Source organism: Eptatretus burgeri, chromosome 2 (genome assembly GCF_056783735.1).
Source record: "Eptatretus burgeri isolate ZD-2024b chromosome 2, Ebu_testis_v1, whole genome shotgun sequence".
Taxonomy (NCBI): Eukaryota; Metazoa; Chordata; class Myxini; order Myxiniformes; family Myxinidae; genus Eptatretus; species Eptatretus burgeri.
Window position 1 is genome coordinate 30,989,864 of NC_140962.1, and position 20,796 is coordinate 31,010,659.

The 20,796-nt window shown below is 42.1% G+C and overlaps 1 protein-coding gene across 3 annotated transcripts in view; it reads right to left on the reverse strand.

The window, feature by feature from the left end:
- Positions 1–20,796, reverse strand: part of LOC147031730 (neurobeachin-like protein 1) — a 246,793-nt gene that overhangs the window by 32,293 nt on the left and 193,704 nt on the right. For all 3 annotated transcript variants that reach the window (XR_015053987.1, XM_085866599.1, XM_085866591.1), the window contains 8 exons: positions 15,005–15,114; positions 12,576–12,693; positions 12,380–12,477; positions 9,426–9,539; positions 7,508–7,597; positions 1,845–1,954; positions 1,543–1,712; positions 85–179 (listed from right to left, as the gene is read on the reverse strand). Coding sequence is in view for 2 of the 3 variants with exons in the window: in XM_085866599.1 (XP_085722725.1) it covers positions 85–179; positions 1,543–1,712; positions 1,845–1,954; positions 7,508–7,597; positions 9,426–9,539; positions 12,380–12,477; positions 12,576–12,693; positions 15,005–15,114 (905 nt within the window). In the remaining variant the exon portion in view is untranslated. The remainder of the gene's footprint in view (positions 1–84; positions 180–1,542; positions 1,713–1,844; positions 1,955–7,507; positions 7,598–9,425; positions 9,540–12,379; positions 12,478–12,575; positions 12,694–15,004; positions 15,115–20,796) is intronic.

Below are 20,796 nucleotides of genomic sequence, written 5' to 3' on the forward strand. Positions count from 1 at the left end.
GGCAGAAATAAGCCTTGATCAGTAATTCGTACTTGAGCAAGGTTGAAAGCATGTGTTTTGCACTCATCGAAAGCAACGTGGTACCTGGTACAAGATTTTCCACACCACGCACGTTGTGTCTCTGGAGCCCGAAATCAAATTAATTCCGCACTCGTCAAGTGCAAGACATGTTACCACATCTGAAAATGATGGAGAGTGGGGAAGGAGGAAGCATCGAAACAAAGGTCAGCAACAAAATTAACTTCTTAAACGATACAATTAGCTGCTTGAGAAACTATGTTCCAGCTCAAACAAGACGTCACTGTAACCATTTTGCAGAAAGTGCTACCTTTCATATCAGTATACAGATTGCTTCAGTTTGTGGTATCATTTTGAGACTACGACTGATGTATTTTACTGATTGGTAAGAGGACAGGAAAGAGAAGTGACGATATGGAACGTGTAAAGGTAAATAAAAGAGAAAAGCACAGTGAAATAGGAGTAAGGGGAGGGAAGAAAGGATGCAAGTTACATACAGAGGACAGTGAAGGTTGGGAGGAAAAATAAAGGGGGGGGGAGTGGGGGAGGGTATAAATCCTGCAAATTTCACATATGTAATTAAATATAGGGCCCTTGATTGCAGGTCAAGTTCTGCAATTAAACATGACTGCAAATCAGAACTCGGCCTCATCTCATATCTAAAGTTCTTATCCTGCATAAATAAATACCACCAACAAATGAAAGGCTGTGTAAAATTATTTCTGCTCACTAAATAAATATTAAAAACCTTTACAGAGCAAAAGACACCTCAACCCACCCCTGCATATGTAATATGTAGATTATTTTGAACGGAAATAATCTTGCATGACCGGCAACAGCAAGAAGAGAGAGGGAGAGAGGGAGAGAGGGAGAGAGGGAGAGAGGGAGAGAGGGAGAGAGGGAGAGAGGGAGAGAGGGAGAGAGGGAGAGAGGGAGAGAGGGAGAGAGGGAGAGAGGGAGAGAGAGAGAGAGAGAGAGAGATAGAGAGATAGATAGACATAGAGATAGATAGAGAGACAGAGAGACAGAGAGACAGAGAGACAGAGAGACAGAGAGACAGAGAGAGAGAGAGACAGAGAGAGAGACAGAGAGAGAGAGAGAGAGAGAGAGAGAGAGAGAGAGAGAGAGAGAGAGAGAGAGAGAGAGAGAGAGAGAGAGAGGAAGACAGAATTGGCAAAGCAAACAACAACTGAAGACGATCCGATCAAAATTACTCAAAAAAATGAGGGTTTCGTCGACTCCCCTGATTTGCGACAAAGTGACCTTGACCTTTAACCTTCAAAATTTTATGCGCTGAAAGGGACCTCTATAGGCCTCTGATATGCGAAGTTACAAAAATTTCCAATGATAACTGTGCTCTGCAGAATTTTTTATACGTGATTACAGACAAACAAACAAACAAACAAACAAACAAACAAACAAACAAACAAAAAAAACCATACAAACTGACTAACATATCTTGCAAAAACTTCGTTTTGGCAAGATAAAAAACAAAATTGAATAGAAAGTTTTGTTTTCAATTACCAATGTGCCAAGTGCATTGGCCAATTGACTTTCCTTTCAGAGAAAGGACTCGCACACTGTTATCCCAGCTTCCCGCTGAGAACAGCAGCTTGCCATCGTGGGACACAGCAAAAAGCTTTGGGGTCATCTCCATCCCAGGAGCCATTGGTCCAGCCACATATCGTCGGGCCCTAGAGGTAGCGAGAAAGAAATAAGTAAAACTAATCATCAATGAGCAAAAATAAAATACATGACATTACAAAATATGAATACAGACGACAGATGAATGAACAAGTCAAACTGAAAAACTAATATGTTCTCACTTGATGTTGGCAATGGTTGGATCTTTGGAAAAGGTAAAGTAGTTTGAAATGTTCTTGTCAAAGGGCAGCCAACCATGAGTGCCAATAAGACAGTCGGCACTCACAGTCACCTACAAGTGGAAATGCCACAAAACACATTGTTACATGACGGTTCTGTGAACTGTGACCTCGGAGGCAATGGCACACAACATATAGTAGTTCTTGAGATATTTTATTGTTATTTGTTCCAGATAGTCCTTCCCTTATGTATAATGGGTTTATTGGTCAATATGCATCGTGTGGGGCTAGGTTCGGTCATCTTGATCCCTGCACACGAATCTCTCTCACGCAAGCAGGCATGCCAAAAACACAACACAGCTCATTTGTGTACGTGCCCAAAATCCCAGTTTTAATCGCGCACCACAATCCAACTACCATATCATTTCAACCTTCACCACACTACAATAATCACACAACCTCGAGATGCGTTTATTGCCACTCCTCACCATTGTACCATTACACAAGCTCGCTACACTTTCGCCATTGACGCCTCAACCACAGCGAACCATGATGCCACAACTCACCCGCCACACCGCTTCTACCATCACCTCAAGCACAATCACCGCACGTGCCTGCCGCCGCTGTTGGAGTCCGGGAGTAGTAGGCGCAGTGTACTGATGGAAGATACTTTGGACCGGGTCGTTCAGATGCCTGAAACTTGAAGTGCAAGTGTGCGCTAATCGCCATGTAACAACATATGGCTATCCCTGACGCTCTGCTTAATTGTGGTCCCCATTTGGTGTTCCGTGCACGTTCGTGCCCAGAGAGTGTAGCTAAACACCCCCGTGCAATGCTAAGTACAGATGTCCATCTCATATGGTGCTTAGAAGTCAAATGGTAGCATCTTCATGGCTGTACCCTTGCGTGGGCAGTGCCCGCATTGTTGTACCGGTAATCATGCATGTACCAATGGGTACGCTGTAAAACTCAGACACTCTGCCAAACCACCCGTTTGATCCACAACCAGGCTCCAACCCACCAAGAGAGTACTTAAGCGATGTGTTCCACACAGTAGAGAGATCTCTTATTTGGCTTGGTCAGTGGTACGTGGGTAAAGGTGGAACGGAGTTGTGGAACGGAGCTTTCGGGTTGAAGCGGGTGGAACGGAGTTTGCGGAGCAGAGCGTTAGGCGAGTCCAAGCACCATACCGAGCACATTCATTAGGGCCAAGCCAATGAAGACATTTACACAAACAGATACTCTCACAAATAAGTAAGCTGTCTTCTTACACGTTCTCTCTATTTTTTTTTCCCGTTTCGTCTGCTGTGGACACATAAGAGCAATCAGCGAGACCAAGTCTGACAACCGTTCTTTTCAGAGTGACACCACAGACATGCACCTCTTTTCAGTTTCATCCAGGCACCTGACTTGCATCTCACGTGTACCTCACTTGCACCTCTTCGAACTGATCATAATAAGCCATGTACCAAGTTTCAGTTGAATATGATAAAGGGTATGGGGGAAAAAAAGTCTGAAAAACTACATGTGGGATGGACGGACAGAGGGCAAACCTATAGTGTCCTCCAGTGAAAATAGTAGGGGACTAATAAGAAGAATGATGTTTATATAAACCAATTCTATTGCTGTAGCCAAATTAATTTAAGGCCTTTTTCTTGAGGGGGATGGGATAGGGGAGGCGTCATCCCTCACTGTCCTCACTTGTTTGGCATGGGTATCAGATGAGCTTTAGCATTTATCTCTCAATCTCTCTCACACTCACACAGACGCACGATTCTGAATTTACGCCTTTACATCATCGATGACAATGTTCATGCCAGCTTGCGTTTGGATTAAAACGTTACAATAGAGCACCTCAAATTTGCACTACTTCAATAAAACTAGATGGTATTCATAGCATACTGTACATACCCTGCACAGTCTTGAGAAGGACTCGGTGCAAGCCAACTCTTTTATATTTTTTCAGGGTCCCCCCCCCCCCCATTTATCCAATATGGGTGCCAGACCACATGACCAAAGACGTCATTTTTATCAAACCATATTTCCCATGGGTAGTTGATAAATTTGTTAAATTTTGCATTAATCGGTTAAGCAGTTTCTCCTACAAACATTTTCAAAGATTTTCCCTTTGAAACAATTTGGCTACCAGATCACGTGACACATGATGGTCATTTTTATGAAAATCCTGTTCAAATTTCAAGTCAATCAGATGAAAATTGAGGATTTCAGAAATTTCAGCCTATGTTGACTTTTTGGCTGATGTTGACCTCCAAAATATTGGTGGTTGAATTCAGTGAGGTGATACGCAAATCCTCTTCAAAGTTCAAGTCAATCCGATGAAGACTGAGGATTTTAGAAAATTTGCCTCTGTTGACCTTTGACCTATGTTGACCTCAAAAGAGTGACCACGATATCACATGGTCATGTAACATGTGGTAAAGTTCCAATTTCCTCTGCTGAACGATTTTCTATGTACGCTCTTAACAAAATGCAGACACGTACGATACACAATGTATGCCATACGACTTACGACATACGCTACCGAATGCTTAACCCTGCCATTCGCTTTGCAAGCGCAGGGTAAAAACATTTTATAGAGGTGTCGAGGGACAAAGAGAGGAATACAACAGAGGTAAAAAGAGTCAACAAAAATAATGTAGTCCAAAGAGGAAACAGGTGGACAAGAACATGCACAAGAGCAAAGAGGACAGGCCATCTGGGGGGTGGAGAAAATCACAGACACAGATATGAGAGATCAAAAGTTGGCGGTGGGTGAGCAGACCAAAGGGAAGAACCCGAGACAACAAACTCTCAGACAATTTCAGTGATGACAATTTTTTTTTTTCGGGGTAGGGGCAAGAGTGGTGGAAGAAGAATGAAAGCGAGCACGAGGCTTGGCCTTGTTTTTGCAAAACAATCTGATGAATGAGCGATCTTTTAATTGCGTGATAAAATCTGATAAATGAGCAATCTTTAGATTAATATTGTGTTCTCATAAATGTTCAAACTATTGAAATAATGATTGCTCCCTACCATTTATATGTCATTCTTGGAGATCCTTATTTTGTACTTTTCATGAAAACTTCAGAAAAACTTAACACCAAGTTGAATTTCGATTTAGTATTTATGGATATAAACCTCAACATTTTGTTTTCAAACTTTTTTTTTTTTTTTTGCAACAGAAAAATGATTCGGTATGTGATACAAATCTTTCTCCGATTTCATGATATACCCTTTAAACACCTATTTGTTATTTTAATAATATTGCTCCTCAAGTCCAGAGCAAGACCTGCACACAGGGCATCGGAGGATCAGGTTTGGTCAAATTTAAGTTCACAAATACAGATTCAAACTCGAAGGGCACTCGGCAGAGTGCATATCTCTGCCACGTAATGCCTGATCTACAAGAACATATCTGCCCCAATACATTTTTGAAATATCATGCTATACAGTACTATATCGTTTTTGGCCCGATCTCTCAATGGTGAAGAATTACTGTAAAAATTAAATAATTTTCGTATCCATATCCAGATTCGGATCTTCACCAAAATCGAATCAATTCGTCCTTGCCTCACACTCAACCTGTCCACCAAGCTTTGTCCGAATCCGTCCTCAACTTTTTGAGATATCGTGCCATATATTGGTTTCGCCCTCTCTCTCAATGGTGAAGAATCACTGAAAAATTATAGTTGTCAGATCCGGATCCTGATCTTGATCTTCAGCAAAATTGAATCAGTTCGTCCTTTTTACACAATGAACCTGTCCACAAAATTTCATCCGGAAACCGTCCACAACTTTTTGAGATATCCAGTACATAAACAGACAAACAAACAGACAGACAGAAATGGGGTGAAAACATAACCTCCTTCACCTTCGGTGGCAGAGGTAATGATAGCTAGCTCCAGTGAGCTATTCAAGAATACAGCAATATACTGAGACAAAGAATGAATTAACATTACATAACCCTGAGATTCGTAAACAACTTGAGACTTCGTCATTTTGCAATCACTGTTCTGATACATTACATCCAGTACACTGAATAATAGTGGGCTAACAACATAATCACCTATTGTACGGGGTGTTTCAAAAGTCTGGAATCAAAGGATTTCTTTTGTTTTGAGTTGATGCCTTTGAGGTGGATAGGACGCCGTGGAGCAATAGAATGGCACCTAGGTAGTCCAGATTTAAGGTCACTTGACTTTTTTTCTTTTGGGACACCTGAAATCAGTAGTTTATACCACAAGACCACGTACTAGTGCAGATCTAAATAATTAAATCAGAAACGAATGTGATAGAATCGATGCACCAATGTTAAGAAACTTTCAAAGAAACCTACATATGCCAATGGCTTGTAATTTGAGTAATTATTAAAAAAAAAATATCAAAAATTGTAAAATAAATATTCCTTTGATTCCAGACTTTTGAAACACCCTGAAATCGTACTAAAATCCGCAATTTTGGTGGGTGTCTGTCTGTCCGTCTGTCTGTCCATGACACATTCGGTCATTACTTATCCAATCTCAACTAAACTTGACAGGAGGACGAAGGGTCACATGATGGAGGTTTTAGCAACTTCATTTGCTCCCCTCCCTATGGGGGTTTTCCACCTTGGCCAAAATCTGTATTAAGGTGTATATCCATGATAAGATAGCTAATTGTGACGTTTTTCCAAGGCCTTAAAAACTTGGATTTGAAATCTGATTCTATATTTGACGATCAGAACTCATGGCCTAAATAATTATGTCAAAATCTCGAGTGAAAATCGGAAACTCTTTCGGAAAAAGTGATTTTTTTTTTCTAACCGAATATAATTCAATAATAGGCTCCGCAGGACATGAGATAAACTCTCTCTAAACAGAAGTGTTATATTCACAATTGCCATGACCTTCCCTCCAAGTTTTCTCTTCGGTGTGAAAAAGACCCAAAGGGACTATTAAATGGCATCATCAAATGTCGAAAGGTTGCAGGCCATCGGTGACACACTTCAAGCCTTCCGGCCTATAGGATAATTCCTTCATGGCCCAGTGGGATTGTAATCTATCCAAGCTACATAAACACGATGTATTATATATATGCACATAAGCAATATAGCCATGTTTTGGCTTCATTACATCACCAAAGATGTTTTTTTTAAAGCCAGCATTCTGTGCCTATGAGAAAGCAATACACATTTGTTTTATTTTTATTATTATTATTATTTCAGAAACGAACGAGGCTGAGCTTATACATTGCCCGCATGTTTTTTTAAAATTAATTCGAGAGAAATTGAGGCTGTGGTTATACACCGTATGTTTGTGCATTTCCCATTAACACTTGAAGCACATCAAAGAAATCCCACCTAACGTTTTGACCCGTTCATGTTTAGTATCCCAATTCGACATGTCGCTGTTTCCCATTCCCTTATTGCAAATCATTAATCAGATGTGATCCATAACTTTGTGTGTATTGTAATCCTATGTGTTGTGTCAAGTTTTGTGCGCCCATCATTTCGACGGGCTTTCCACCCCCCCCCCCAAGTACAGTAAACCTTCCATTGTGGGTGCACAAACAGACGTACCGATTTATTCCTGCCCCCCCCTTTAATTAACTTATTAACAAGTTAGAAACACTAAATAATAATTTTCGAGAAGTTGGAAATGTCTAAAAGTCGACCAGTAAAGTCTTACCAGAGTTTCAAGACCGCCCTGGGTGATGAAGGACCTGGGCTGGCTCTTCGGGACGAGTGCTTTCACGATGGGTACATCATCATTGATTCCCTGCGAAATGTCCGATAACAACTCCATGAGATGGATCTGTACGAGATGTTTATATTCCCCTTGCAAAACTAACAATCAATGTTAAACATGACTCCAGGGAAACAATGAAGTGAAGCCGAACCTTTACACACACAATGAGTCTTGAAGCGGTTATTGGAGCTCAAAGTGGGATCCAAAGCAATTGTGGGCAAACAAGATCAGGCAATAAAACACACACCTTGTCAAACCATTAATATTGTTGCGGAAATGGCCCTTAGTATGTTATTAAATATAGGATTAGCCCAGATCCCCCATTAGATGCATGTTTAGCCAGGTTGTTCGGTAAATGGATGTTACATGTGTGTCGGGAGGTATAAGAGGCTGTTTATTGTTCGTACAGTGGTGGTGGACCGAGAGGTTCTTCTTCTTCTTCCTTCCCATCTCTGGACAATAGGCCCCACCCAGCGCTCTGAGAGGGGGAGTGGCATAGAGAAGGAAGTGAAAGAGGCAGGAGAAACGACTTGTGGGAGTCGGCGATCGACTTTTATGAGGAGGACATCGACAGGTTCATCCGGAGTCCAGTGATGGAGCCTCTGACTGTCCCTACTCACCTCGCGGCTCGACGACGTCTTGGAATCCCATGGACCCAGCCTGCGGAGCCCAACACCTCGATTTGGCCTGAACTTGTATACTGGACCTTGGGAGAAACCAGCTGAAACCCACCATCGATCTGACGGTCTTGTGCCGTCGACATTACGCGGGGTCAGAACGCGCTGAGGCTGCATGTGCAAGCGGTGCCAGGAGAAGAAGGACGAGCGCCATTTTGCCATGCGGCGTGTTTGAGCTTGGGTGCTCGAATCCATGGACATCGGCTTGTCACGAGCCACATTTGTGCTTTTGACACTTTTCCTCTCATCCATAAAGCATCACCAAGTACTCTGTTGTCTTGTCTGCATGCTGTCCATGTCTTGTCTGCATGTTGTTTAAGGTTTATCTCGTTAGGGTCCCTTTCAAAACCCGTAATCCGTAGCTCCCTAGTTAAGAACGGGTTATAGATTAATTATAACATTGTCGTGAATGCTTTGCTTGTGTCGTGTTCCCCGATGTGTCCCCAATAAATCTGGCTGATTCGTATGAAGTTGCCGCTTTGAATTAATTTGTGCCGCGCCGAGGAACGATCCGCTCGATTTGGATATAAAAACCAAAATGGTTACAGACTGGCAGAATTCGCTCGGTATCTGACAAAACCAGTCTGTAACTGGGGTCTATTCCCCAGACTGGTAAGGTCCAGGTGTACGTTGGCATCGCGATTTGAGGCGCGTGACCCAAGGCCTGCGCCGAACCAGCCGGAGTTATAACCCCAGAGACGGCGGTGGTTGAGTGACGCCGAATATGTAACATTTGGCTGTCGAGAGAAGGGTGCGAAAACCCAAACTGGTTACGGACAGTGAGTTACGAACTCGTCCGAATTTCCTGCCACCGCCGAATCCTTAACAATATTAACAAGGAAACCATAAAGTGTTCAACTTGGTTCTTTGACCTTAACCTGCAGGGTAATAATTACGATTATTGTGCTGAACAAGGAAAAGACGACGTGAGGCTCTTTAACATCTAAATCGAATGGAGAAGCTCACACGTATGTTAAACATGCATGGAATTTTTTTTTACAAGAAGAGACAGACAAAGCTTATCAATGTTGCATTGCTCCAAATATGTGCAAGCGACCAAACAAAACGTTGGATCCATCGTTATGCATTTTAATTTCGACAGATGGAAAAAAACAACATAAAAACAAATCCCCGACACCAATTCATACGGCACGATAAAATAGTTATATTAACAACCACACCTCCTCAAAGAAACACTTCAGGTCAGCTAGATGCTGGAAAACTATCCTCGGGGAGTCAAGTTTTTCCTGCCGTCGTGCAGCCTCTTCGGTTGAGAGGCGAGGTGGGTGGGGTTCCTGCAGGACAACAGTGAAACGAAATTTCTTAACTTATATAACAATCGGGAACGATTATCACTATATAATGACATTCAATATTCTTCTTCGTAACATTTGGTCGCACCACTGATGTATTTTGTTTTTATTGAAGTTATCGAGGCTCAGCAAAGCAACAGGTACAAATCCAGCAGTAATAAACTGACACATGGGTTTAGTTAGGTAGCAGTGGATTATGTTGTTTTTATGTACATGTGATGAACTGGTGTGTCTGTACAAATGGGGGGAGGGGGCATTGCACTGTTTGCCAAGCCTGAATATAAGGTTGTTCTGTTTACATCACAATAGTTTTGTCATCCAGAAGTTTGGTTATCTTTGTCTGCTTCTTATTCAATCCCCAGAGTGTAGCAATTTTTGAAGGTACTATGTATGCACCAACCTGCAAGGTCTTCAGATTATTTAGGTCCAGTGTTTTTGGCTCATAAGAGGAGTGGGAACAAACACTGATGGCATATCTTTTGCGCACCATGAGAAGGGGCATTAGTTGAACAGAGAGAGAGGGTGACCTTCAAACTGTCTGCTTCCCCACTGAGGTGTGGGTGTACAGATGTTGGAACAAAAGGGATGTAGGTGCAAGAACTGCGACATGGACGTGGAAATAAGCCCCATCATAAATTAATCCTCGTGGCCGGGTAAGCTCTGAACAAGTGTCCAATGGCACCAATTGACCTGGTCACAGATATGTTAATGGTGAGGCTCATTGACTGGTGGAAAGCGAGACATCAAGACTAGTGCACCAGATAAAAGGTGATCTGGAAACATTAAGGTGCATCGCAATCAATAGGGTGAATGGTGTACTGAATGTGGAGGTGGGGAGAGAGCGGAGTGTTCTGGTGAGTTTGATCACCGATACTTAATGACTACTAAGCCCTCTCTAAACTCTCAAGCATTCTCTCCAGATATCTTGTGCTTTTGATACAGTCTGGAACCCCGCCTTGCTTTCCAAACTCTCTACGTGTGGCATCCAACGCCAACTACACTCATGGGCATGTGGCTCTCAACGGAATTCTTTCACCACCTCTCCCTCTCAAGGCTGGAGTGCCCCAAGGCAGTGTTCTGTGCCCAATCCTGTTCCTAATCTTCATAAACGATCTCTCTGACCCTCTTGAAAATCCCCTTTATCTCTTTGATGATGACTCCACCCTCTGCTGGAACATCCCTTATCCTTCAGATGGACAGGCATCAGCCTCTCCCTCTCTTCAAACCTTGACAAAAATCACAAACTGGTCAAACACTTGGAATGTCTTTTAATGCTGACAAATATATCTGTCTATCTGTCTGTCTGTCTGTCTGTCTCTCTCTCAGCACCATACGGCAACCCCTATGATGTGTTTTCTTAACAACCCTTTCAAAGAAGTTCAATCACTCAAATTCCTGGGTCTCACTATCAGCCATGATCTTTATTGGGCAAACAACATTTCAAAGTAGACAGTCACCAAATGGGCATCCTCCATCACACAAAGTCTTTCCTTGGCATACCTGAACTCCTGTTTGTTTGTTTTTTGCTTCAATACCCAACTTATCCACTTCCTGCATTCTCCTCTACCCTTCAACCTTACCCACACATCCTTTGTTGTCAATCTCCATTTATTTTCTCACTCGACCCTGCTGTTGGCATTTCCCCCTTCTATTACCACTGTTCCTTTTATGTTGCGTCCTAGCTCTTCCACGACCCTTGACTCTGTACATAAAAAGCCCCTGCTTTGTGCCAATGCACGCTCTACATTTACCGTGTCCCTGTCTATGCAGTAGAATTTACAAGCTAACTTGTGCCAAGCTTCTCCTTGAGCATGCACGAAAGTGAGCTTTCAACCTCTTCTAGTTAATGAGTATATGCTGTACTATGGAACTGTCTTGACTAAATGTCATGCCTCAAAGTTTAAAGCTTGAGTTCATTCATGTTCTTCTCAGATGCAGATCCTCATTTGATTACTCTTGTGATTGTGTGAAATCACAATTTTAATGCCTTATTACTGCATTTTTCATTCTACCTACTTGCATTCAATGCCAGACTAACTTATCATACATATGTTCATTACCTGGGTTTACAGATTGAGTGGAATAATAAACCCTCTTTTGTACAGCTAGCTCTGTCTTTGTGTTCTTTTGATTCACAGATGTCGCACATGGACAGGCTGATCACTTTTGCAATGTTAAAGAACGTTGAGCCTATTAAGCCAATCAAGGTCATTGCGGACACAATCTCTAAAACCAATTGAGCAGCTGTTGTGACCAATTCACAATGAGCTGGTCCATCCAACATTATGTGAAAGCCTGAGATTGTGAAATGCATGACGACTTGTCAAAAGATTGTGTAAATCATTGATTTCTTTTTTTGCCAAGACCATTACAATCTTCACACCAGATCAATTATTTGCAATGTTTCACTATTTTCACAACATAATATCCATCAATCCATTGGGATCATACTCCGAACAGAGCGTTGGTGCTGCCGAAGCAGTCTCCTGGGCGATTGGGCACAACCCTGGACAGGTAGCCATTCCGACGCTGGATACCCGAATGGCTCAATCATCCCAGCAAGCTGGTACTCATTTTGCCGACCCCAGAAGGATGACAGGCTGAGTTAACCCCATCTGGTATTAATTCAATGGCTGAGAAGGATTTGAACTCAGGACCCGAGAATCCTAAGCCCACCACCCTAACCATTGAGCCAACACTAAGCATAACATAATATACTCAATATGTTATTACAATTGTTGTAATTCTAACAAACAAACATATTTTTAAGCAGTGCATTTGGTAGTATCGGATAAAATAAGACTATATTTGCCTGCACATACCTTAAGCAGCTGAGAAGGAGTCTGTCCAAAATTACTGATCATCCCTTCAAGTGCTTTCCTCTCCATCTCATCAGAGATGTTGTCAGGATCCACAGCACCTGTGGCAAGAAAAATTAAACATTAGTAATGACACCAAAGATCAAGCAGGATGGGTACGAGTTATGATGTCACAAGCGTAGCTCAGTGCAAGACACACCTACATACGTGCAGTAATAGAAAACGTTCTGTGCTTTAATTGCCTCTGAACCCTGCTGCTTGTATCCAAATATGAGGTCAATCCACTCATGCAAGTGTGCTGATACATGCTCAGATTCCTGAGAAGAAAAATGCCTTCGATTACAATCATTCAAAGTACTCATATCTGGCTTGAGGAAATAACTCTTGTTATAGCAAGAAATGATAGCATTGTTCTGATTTCTGTCAGTGCCTAGTGTCATACCCTCCCCATCTTGATGAGTACCTCCATCTGAGCAGTCTACATTTTGCAGCCAAATCCATGCACTCAACTAGAACAGTGCACACCTCCACCAGGCTGAACAGTTTATGTTTTTGTATCCCAATGATAGGCTGGATCTGAATCTGGACCTTAACCAAAATCTAATAGGCTTCTTCTTTGTCAACTACCAAGTTTTGTTATAATCCGTCCACAATATTTTGTGATATCGTGCTGTATATCGTTTTTGGCCATATCTCTCAATTGTGAAAAATCACTTTAAAAATTATAGGATCTGGATCTGGATCTTCACCAAAATCTAATAAGTTCGCACTTGTCACAAACCTAACATGTTCACCAAGTTTCGTCTGCATCCGTCCATAATTTTTTGAAATAACCTGCTCATAGACAAGGATGAATACATAACCTCCATCCATCTTCAGTGGCAGAGGTAAATATGGGACTTGTTCAACCATTTGCTTCATTGAAAACGTTTGTTGTAAACACAATTTTTCATTTATCTCTTGCCCTGTTATTTGATGCTTATGTTTTCGCATCCTTTATGATTGATTTCCGTTTTTGATTTTTCATGTCACCAATGTTGCAGAGAAACCAAATTACGCAGTGTATGTCTCTTACAGTGTTGTGTATTTATTGCTATTAGGTTTGAATACTGCTCCTCCATGAACTTTGCTTTTTGAAGAAATAAACAGCTTCTCGAGAAGCAATCACATGATATCAAGAAAGTTAAGTCATATTTATTACATACAAGCTGGAGGAGGAAGGGGTGCTTTGGGAAAATTTAAATTGAGAAAAGGAAGAGAAGGAAAATGATGAGGAAGGTGAAGGAAGTGTGGGAAAAGTGGGGCGAGAACAGAAAGGGGAAGATCTAAGAAAATGTAGGGAAGGAGAGGATTATATGGAACAGACTGGTGGGTGGGAGGAGGAGGGGGGTCGTCGTCAAATATTCTAATGTATTTGCATATGTTATTAATATATGGCGATCTCCTCAATACGTATAAGATGGGGGAAAAAAAGAAGAAGAACAAGTAGCGATACATTCAAACTACACCGGCCCCATGCCAAATAAATAAATAAATAATCCTCCAGTGCACGACATCGCCAGGATGCCTTTGGCGCCCGGCAATGCCGCCATGCAGTACATGGACACAGGATTGGGAGGGAGCAGTGGGCAATAATTAATTGCATAATTAAAACAAGTAAATCGTAATAGTAAAATGATCAATTTCTTAATCAACTGGCTAATAGCATACCTGAACCACCAATGTTTCATCCGAATCTGTAACTTCATAAAAATTAAGCAATTCATTGAAAAATGATTCATCAATTAATTGATTAATCAATAAATCAAGAAAACCCTTTATAGCCAAATCATTGTTCACTGTCATATGCAAATATCAGCTTCCGAGCTCAAAAGGCGCCCGAGATATTGCCAGGATGAGAAAGAAAATAAATAAGTAATAAATTAAAAATTTCTCATTGAGCAAGGAATTGCCGGAATAACTTTGTCATATCTCCATGATCTCTGAAAAAAAAACCTGGAAATCAATTTGGTTCTTATAAGTTGATAGTGCTACTGTTTAATGAGTTATAGCACTTAGTTTGGTCATGATAATAACTTGGAAGTCAATCGGACTTGAAATGGCGTTTTTATCACAATTTGAAAGTTTTGACCCAACCCCCATTGACATTCGACCCCCGATCGCTAAGAAGGGTGTTGGTGTGACACCCCATTGAGACATATGGTTGGATGCAGTATTGGAAGATGCACATTTCGGATTTGGTTTGAAGTCGATAGGACCATTTTAGCGGACGTTATTGCAAAAATAACAATTTCGGTTTTTCGGTGACCTTGACCTTTGACCTAGATTCACCAAAAACGACAAGTGTCTAAGCTGGACCATGGCCGATGTCTGTACCCAGTTTGAACTGTTCAGTTCAGAACTGTTCAAAACGTAAACTGTTCAGCCTGGCGGAGGTATGCGCACTACTGAGTACCGTTCTAATTTGTTGATATTTTCACTTCACATCCTTGCACAAAAGAATGTGTCACAAAGCAAAAAATGTAACTTCAAATAATTTCCCATTAATTTCTGTAGAAACAATAATATAATTTCCAAGGAAAGCCCTGACAATACAAAATTTAGCCAATGAGTGTGTTAACTTCTTACCAAGGCATCCCTGTGCTTTCTAATGAAGTCCTCTGGAGATTTGGCCCACTTCGGTAGGACCACATCATCCACCACATCACCGGACAACTGCAGTGTTCCCAGGTTTAACGCTGTACAAAAAGAAAACAAAAAAAAACAAGCAGTCATAGACTGGTACTTACGAAATCGTCAACTTGACCTCTGACCTTGTCTAATAAAAGCTGTCTCTAGAGAAGGTAGAGACGCAAAGCAGAAGTTTCTACGATGATTCTGCACCAAACCTCTCATAAAACATCCGATTTTTACCAGAATTTTGACAACCGAGTGTTAAACATACTTAACCGTTACCAAAATTGAAGACAGGATTGAAATTGACTTTAAAACGAGCGCGTAATGCCATGTGTTACAATCCCCTCATTATCATAATCTTCAGATCAGCCTCAGATACGACACCCGACATAAATCTCATAAAACATCCGATTTTTACCAAAATTTCGACAACCGAGTATTAAGCATACTTAGCCATTACCAAAAGTGGACAGGATTGAAATTGACTTTAAAACGAGCGTGTAATGCCGTGTGTTACAATCCCCTCATGAGCATAATCTTCAGTTAAGCCTCAGATACGACACCCAACATAAATCTCATAAAACATCCGATTTTACCAGAATTTCGACAACCGAGTATTAAGCATACTTAGCCATTACCAAAAGTGGACAGGATTGAAATTGACTTTAAAACGAGGGCGTAATGCCGTGTGTTACAATCCCCCTCATTAGCATAATCTTCAGTGAAGCCTCAGATACGACACCCGACATAAATCTCATAAAACGTCCGATTTTTACCAGAATTTCGACAAACGAGTGTTAAGCATACTTAGCCATTACCAAAAGTGAAAGCAGAATTGCGATCAGAGTTAAAACGAACTCGTAACGTCGACCGAAGCAAAAATCTCCATTACTCCAAGCAATTATTTAATATTATATTATCAAAGTCACAAAACCGTAATATTTGGCCATCCACCAACAATCTTTACATAATCCGACGGCTTAGCGAGTCAGGTATGCGACGATAACCTTTATTGGGATAAAAAATGACTTTTAAACACCATCTTTATCGAAAACACCATCAGCGCGCACACGCAAAACCTTTACGTGACTCAACGACGCGTCTGCTCGAGCGCGCTGCACCACGTGACGAGCCGCGACGTGGCGAGTGAAATTTTTTTAAACAATCTTAAAACGTCTCCAAAACATCCGATTTTTACGAGAATTTCGACATCCAAGTGTTAAGCGTCCGAAGCGATCACAAAAACCGAAGACAAAATTAAAATCAAAGTTAAAACGAACTCGTAACGTCGACCGAAGCAAAAATACTCCATTTCTCCACATGAATTTACGGAATTATGTTTGACCTCACTGTGACCTTGACCTTTGACCGATTTTGACCAAAATCTAATCAGCGCTAGCCATCACCCTCCTGAATCACGTGGTGTAATTTGACATTGGTAGGTTCTTCCATTCTCGAGTTATCGTGCCTACAAACAAACACACAAACAAGCAGTCATAGACTGGTACTTACGAAATCGTCAACTTGACCTCTGACCTTGTCTAATAAAAGCTGTCTCTCCAGAAGGTAGTGACGCAAACCAGAAGTTTCTACAATGATTCTGTACCAAACCGTTAAAAATCGAATGTTTGACCTCACTGTGACCTTGACCTTTGCCCGATTTTGACCAAAATCTAATCAACGCTAGCCATCACCCTCCTGAATCACGTGGTGTAATTTGACATTGGTAGCTTCTTCCGTTCTCAAGTTATCGTGCCTACAAAAAAACACACAAACACACACACACACAAACAAACAAACAAACAGAGGATGTAAGTCATCAATATACTTACAAAATCTTTAGATTTCATAAGTAACAAGCAGTCATAGACTGGTACTTACGAAATCGTCAACTTGACCTCTGACCTTGTCTAATAAAAGCTGTCTCTCGAGAAGGTAGCGATGCAAACCAGAAGTTTCTATGATGATTCTGTACCAAACCATCAAAAATCGAATGTTTGACCTCACTGTGACCTTGACCTTTGACCGATTTTGACCAAAATATAATCAGCGCTAGCCATCACCCTCCTGAATCACGTGGTGTAACTTGACATTGGTAGCTTCTTCTGTTCTCGAGTTATAACTTTTTTGGGATGTTTGACCTCACTGTGACCTTGACCTTTGACCGATTTTGCCCAAAATCTAATCAGCACTATCCATCACCCTCCTGAATCACGTGGTGTAATTTGACATTGGTAGCTTCTTCCGTTCTCGAGTTATCTTGCCTACAAACAAACACACAAACACACAAACAGAGGACAGAAGTCATCAATATACTTACGAAATCTAAATATTTCTAAGCAACAAGTCAGAACATCACAGATGAAAGCGAAAACTACACTATATGCAATTGGTGCTGGGCTACAAAAAGCACTCGGTGTGCCTCCCATCGCTTCGTTGATGGGTTTAATCAAAAGATAGTGTGTTGTACTTCATAAACATATTGCACATCTGTGTGAGTGTCAATAAGGATGTAAATTAAGTAAAAACACACGGAAAAGGATCTTATAACATGTAATTGTTATTGTCACGGCCGTGGTTGTTGTTTGTGCGCTCCTTCTGTCTACTTTTATATATTTTATTTTGCTTCGAGAAGTATACCCTTGTTAAGGGTTCCTGCTGTCACAGAATCACAAAATGCTACCGTTGAAAACGCTACATTAAAGCTCGAGGTCCCACGTCTTCTTCCTCAATCATGGAAACACAGGCTTTTAAAACAGGAAAGTGAATATGAGTAAACGGATGAATTTTTTGTTCCAAGTAAGTCGATTATTAGCTTTCTCACCAAGTACAATGCCTTCAGAAAGTATTCACACACTTCGACTTTTGTTACGTTTTGTTGTGTTAGAGCTTGAATTTAAAATTAATTGTATTAAAAAACTTTGTCACCGATCTACACAAAATACCCCATTAATGACAAAGTGAAAACGTGTTTTCAGAAATTTTTACAAATTAATGAAAAAGAAAAAGCTGAAGTATCTTGCATCTATAAGAATTCAACCTCCTGAGTCAATACTTTGTAGAAGCGCCTTTGGCAGCGATTACAGCTTCGAGTCTTCTTGGGTATGTTTGTATCAGCTTTGCACATCTGGATTTGTGGAGTTTCTCCCGTTCTTCCTTGCAGATTTGCTCAAGCTCTGTCAAGTTGGATGGGGAGTGTCGGTGAACAGTGATCTTCCAGTCTTTCTACAGATTCTCAATGGGATTCAAGTCTGGGCTTTGGTTGGGCCACTCAAGGACTTTCAGGTTCTGAAGTCATTCCAGTGTTGTTTTGGCTGTATGCTTGTGGTCATTGTTCCGTTAGAATGTAAATCTCTGCCACAGTCTAAGGTATTTTGCACTCTGAAGCAGATTCTCCCCAAGGATTTGCCTTACCTGTATTTCGCTCTGTTCATTGTTCCCTCTATCCATACACGTCTCCCAGTCCCTGCAGCTGAAAAGCATCTTTTTTTTTTTTTTTTTTTTTTTTTTTTTTTTTTTTTATACCTTGGTCGAGGCTCGTATGAGAGCTAACACACAACTCACAGCAAGGAGGCATGAGACAAGAGGGGCGGGAGTGGAAGGGACAAAACATTGGGGAACAGACACAGGTGAACTGTGGAAGGGAGAGGGATGGGGATGGGACGGGGAACATGGCGAGGGGAAGATGGACATTAAAGGGACTTTCAGGAAGGAAAGCAGGAGAATTGAAGGAAGTGGGCTTGGGTGGATTATCGGGGGTAGAAAAGATCGAGGATTTGGATGGGGGAAGATAAGAGGTGGTGGTGAACAGTTGTTTTGAAAGCCTGAAGGGAAGAATGGGAAAGAATAGAGTGAGGAAGTTTATTCCAAAGGCGGGAAAAAAGAGGAATGAAAGAGTGAAGATGAGCAGTGATTCGTGATTTTGGTAGTTTTACCAGAAGGGGGTTGTTGGCGGACCTTGAGCGCCCTGTGGAAATGTGGTTGGGACAAATCGCAGAGAGAGCACGCGGGGGGCAAGGCTGGAGAGGAGTCGGTAGAAGACAGAAAGACCACCGACCAACCTGCGGTGATTGAGTGAGAGGCCCAAAGACTCAGCTTCATTGCGGGAGATGCCAATGATCTTAAAAGCCCTGGTTTCGACAGCGTGAAGTCGAGAAAGGTGGGAGGCAGGAGCACCAGCCCAGACGGGAGAGCAGTACTCCATCAGGCTACGGACAAAAGCTTTGTAAGTGGTCAGGAGCTCAAGAGGGCCGAGGAAGGACTTTGCACGACGGAGGATTCCCAGTCGGCGACTGGCTTTTGAGGAAAGGTTGGAAATGTGACTTTCCCAGGAAAGGTCATGGCAGATAGTGAGACCCAGAAGCTTGAAAGAAAAGACTTCTTCCAGAGGATTGTTGAGAAAGTGGATGGGGGGGTTTTGTAAACGGTCCTTTCGAAGAGACATAGTGAGAGTGTGAGATTTGTCTGGATTGAAAGACATGTTCCACGTGTTGGACCAGTTTGTGATTTTATCCAGATCTGCAGTGAGCGAAGAAGCTGCTGCTTGCCGGTCTGAGGGATGACAGATGGTACGGCAGAGGGTTGAGTCATCGGCAAAGAGAAATAGAGGATTTTCCAGAGAGTCCGTGAGATCATTGATGAAAACCAGAAAAAGAACAGGGCCCAGAACGCTACCTTGAGGAACTCCAGCCTGCACAGGAAGAGGGGATGAAAGAACTCCATTTAGGGCCACACGTTGACTGCGACAGGAGAGGAAGTCTGCGAGCCATGAGTGGAGATGGCCTTGAATACCATGGGAAGAGAGTTTGGTGAGTAGGGCAGGGTGCCAGACTGTGTCAAAAGCACGTGATATGTCCAGGGATACGGCTCGGATTTCCTGTCTGGCATTGAGGACCTCCATCCATTGATGGGAGAGCAGTAGCAGCATATCTAGGGTAGAGTGACCTGGTCTGAAACCAAATTGATGATTGGAAATCAAGCCATTGGAGAAGAGGAAGGATTTCATGTCTGAAGCGATGATGGATTCCATAACCTTGCTGATGATTGGGAGAAGGCTGATTGGTCTATAGTTACAGGGATCTGTTTTTGCACCTTTTTTATGCAGGGCAGTGATGTTAGCAGATTTCCAAGCAGATGGCAGATGACCTTGGGAAAATGAGAGGGTGAATAGAACAGAGAGAGGGTGAGCAAGAGCAGAAGAGCAGGCTTTGAGGACACGTGGGCTGATGCCGTCTGGACCGGTTGCAGAATCTGACTCGAGGTTTGAAAGCAAGCTCTCCACCTTGTCAGGAGAAAAGGATACAGAGTCCAGGGACAGTTGGGTGCGACTGGGTATGATCTCCAGAGCATGATTCTGCTGCCACCATGATTAATGGTAGGTGTGGTGTTAGATGGGTGATTAGCTGTGCTCGCTATCTTGCCAGACATAGCATTGTGCATTCAGGCCAAAGAGTCCAATTTTCCTCTCATCAGACTTCAGAATATTTTGCATCATGCTCTCAGTCTCTTCACATGCCTTTTTGCAACCTCCAGGTGTGCTGTGATGTGCCTTTTTCTCAGGAGTGGCTTGCGTCTGGTCACTCTCCCATGAAGCCTTGAGTTATGAAGTGCTGCAGAGACTGTTGTCCATTCTGGCAGGTTCTTCCATCTCAGCCAAGGCACTCTGTAGTTCAGTCAGAGTGGTCATTGGTTCTTGGTCACCTCCCTGACTAAGGTTCTTCTTGCCCAGTTGCTCAGTTTGGTTG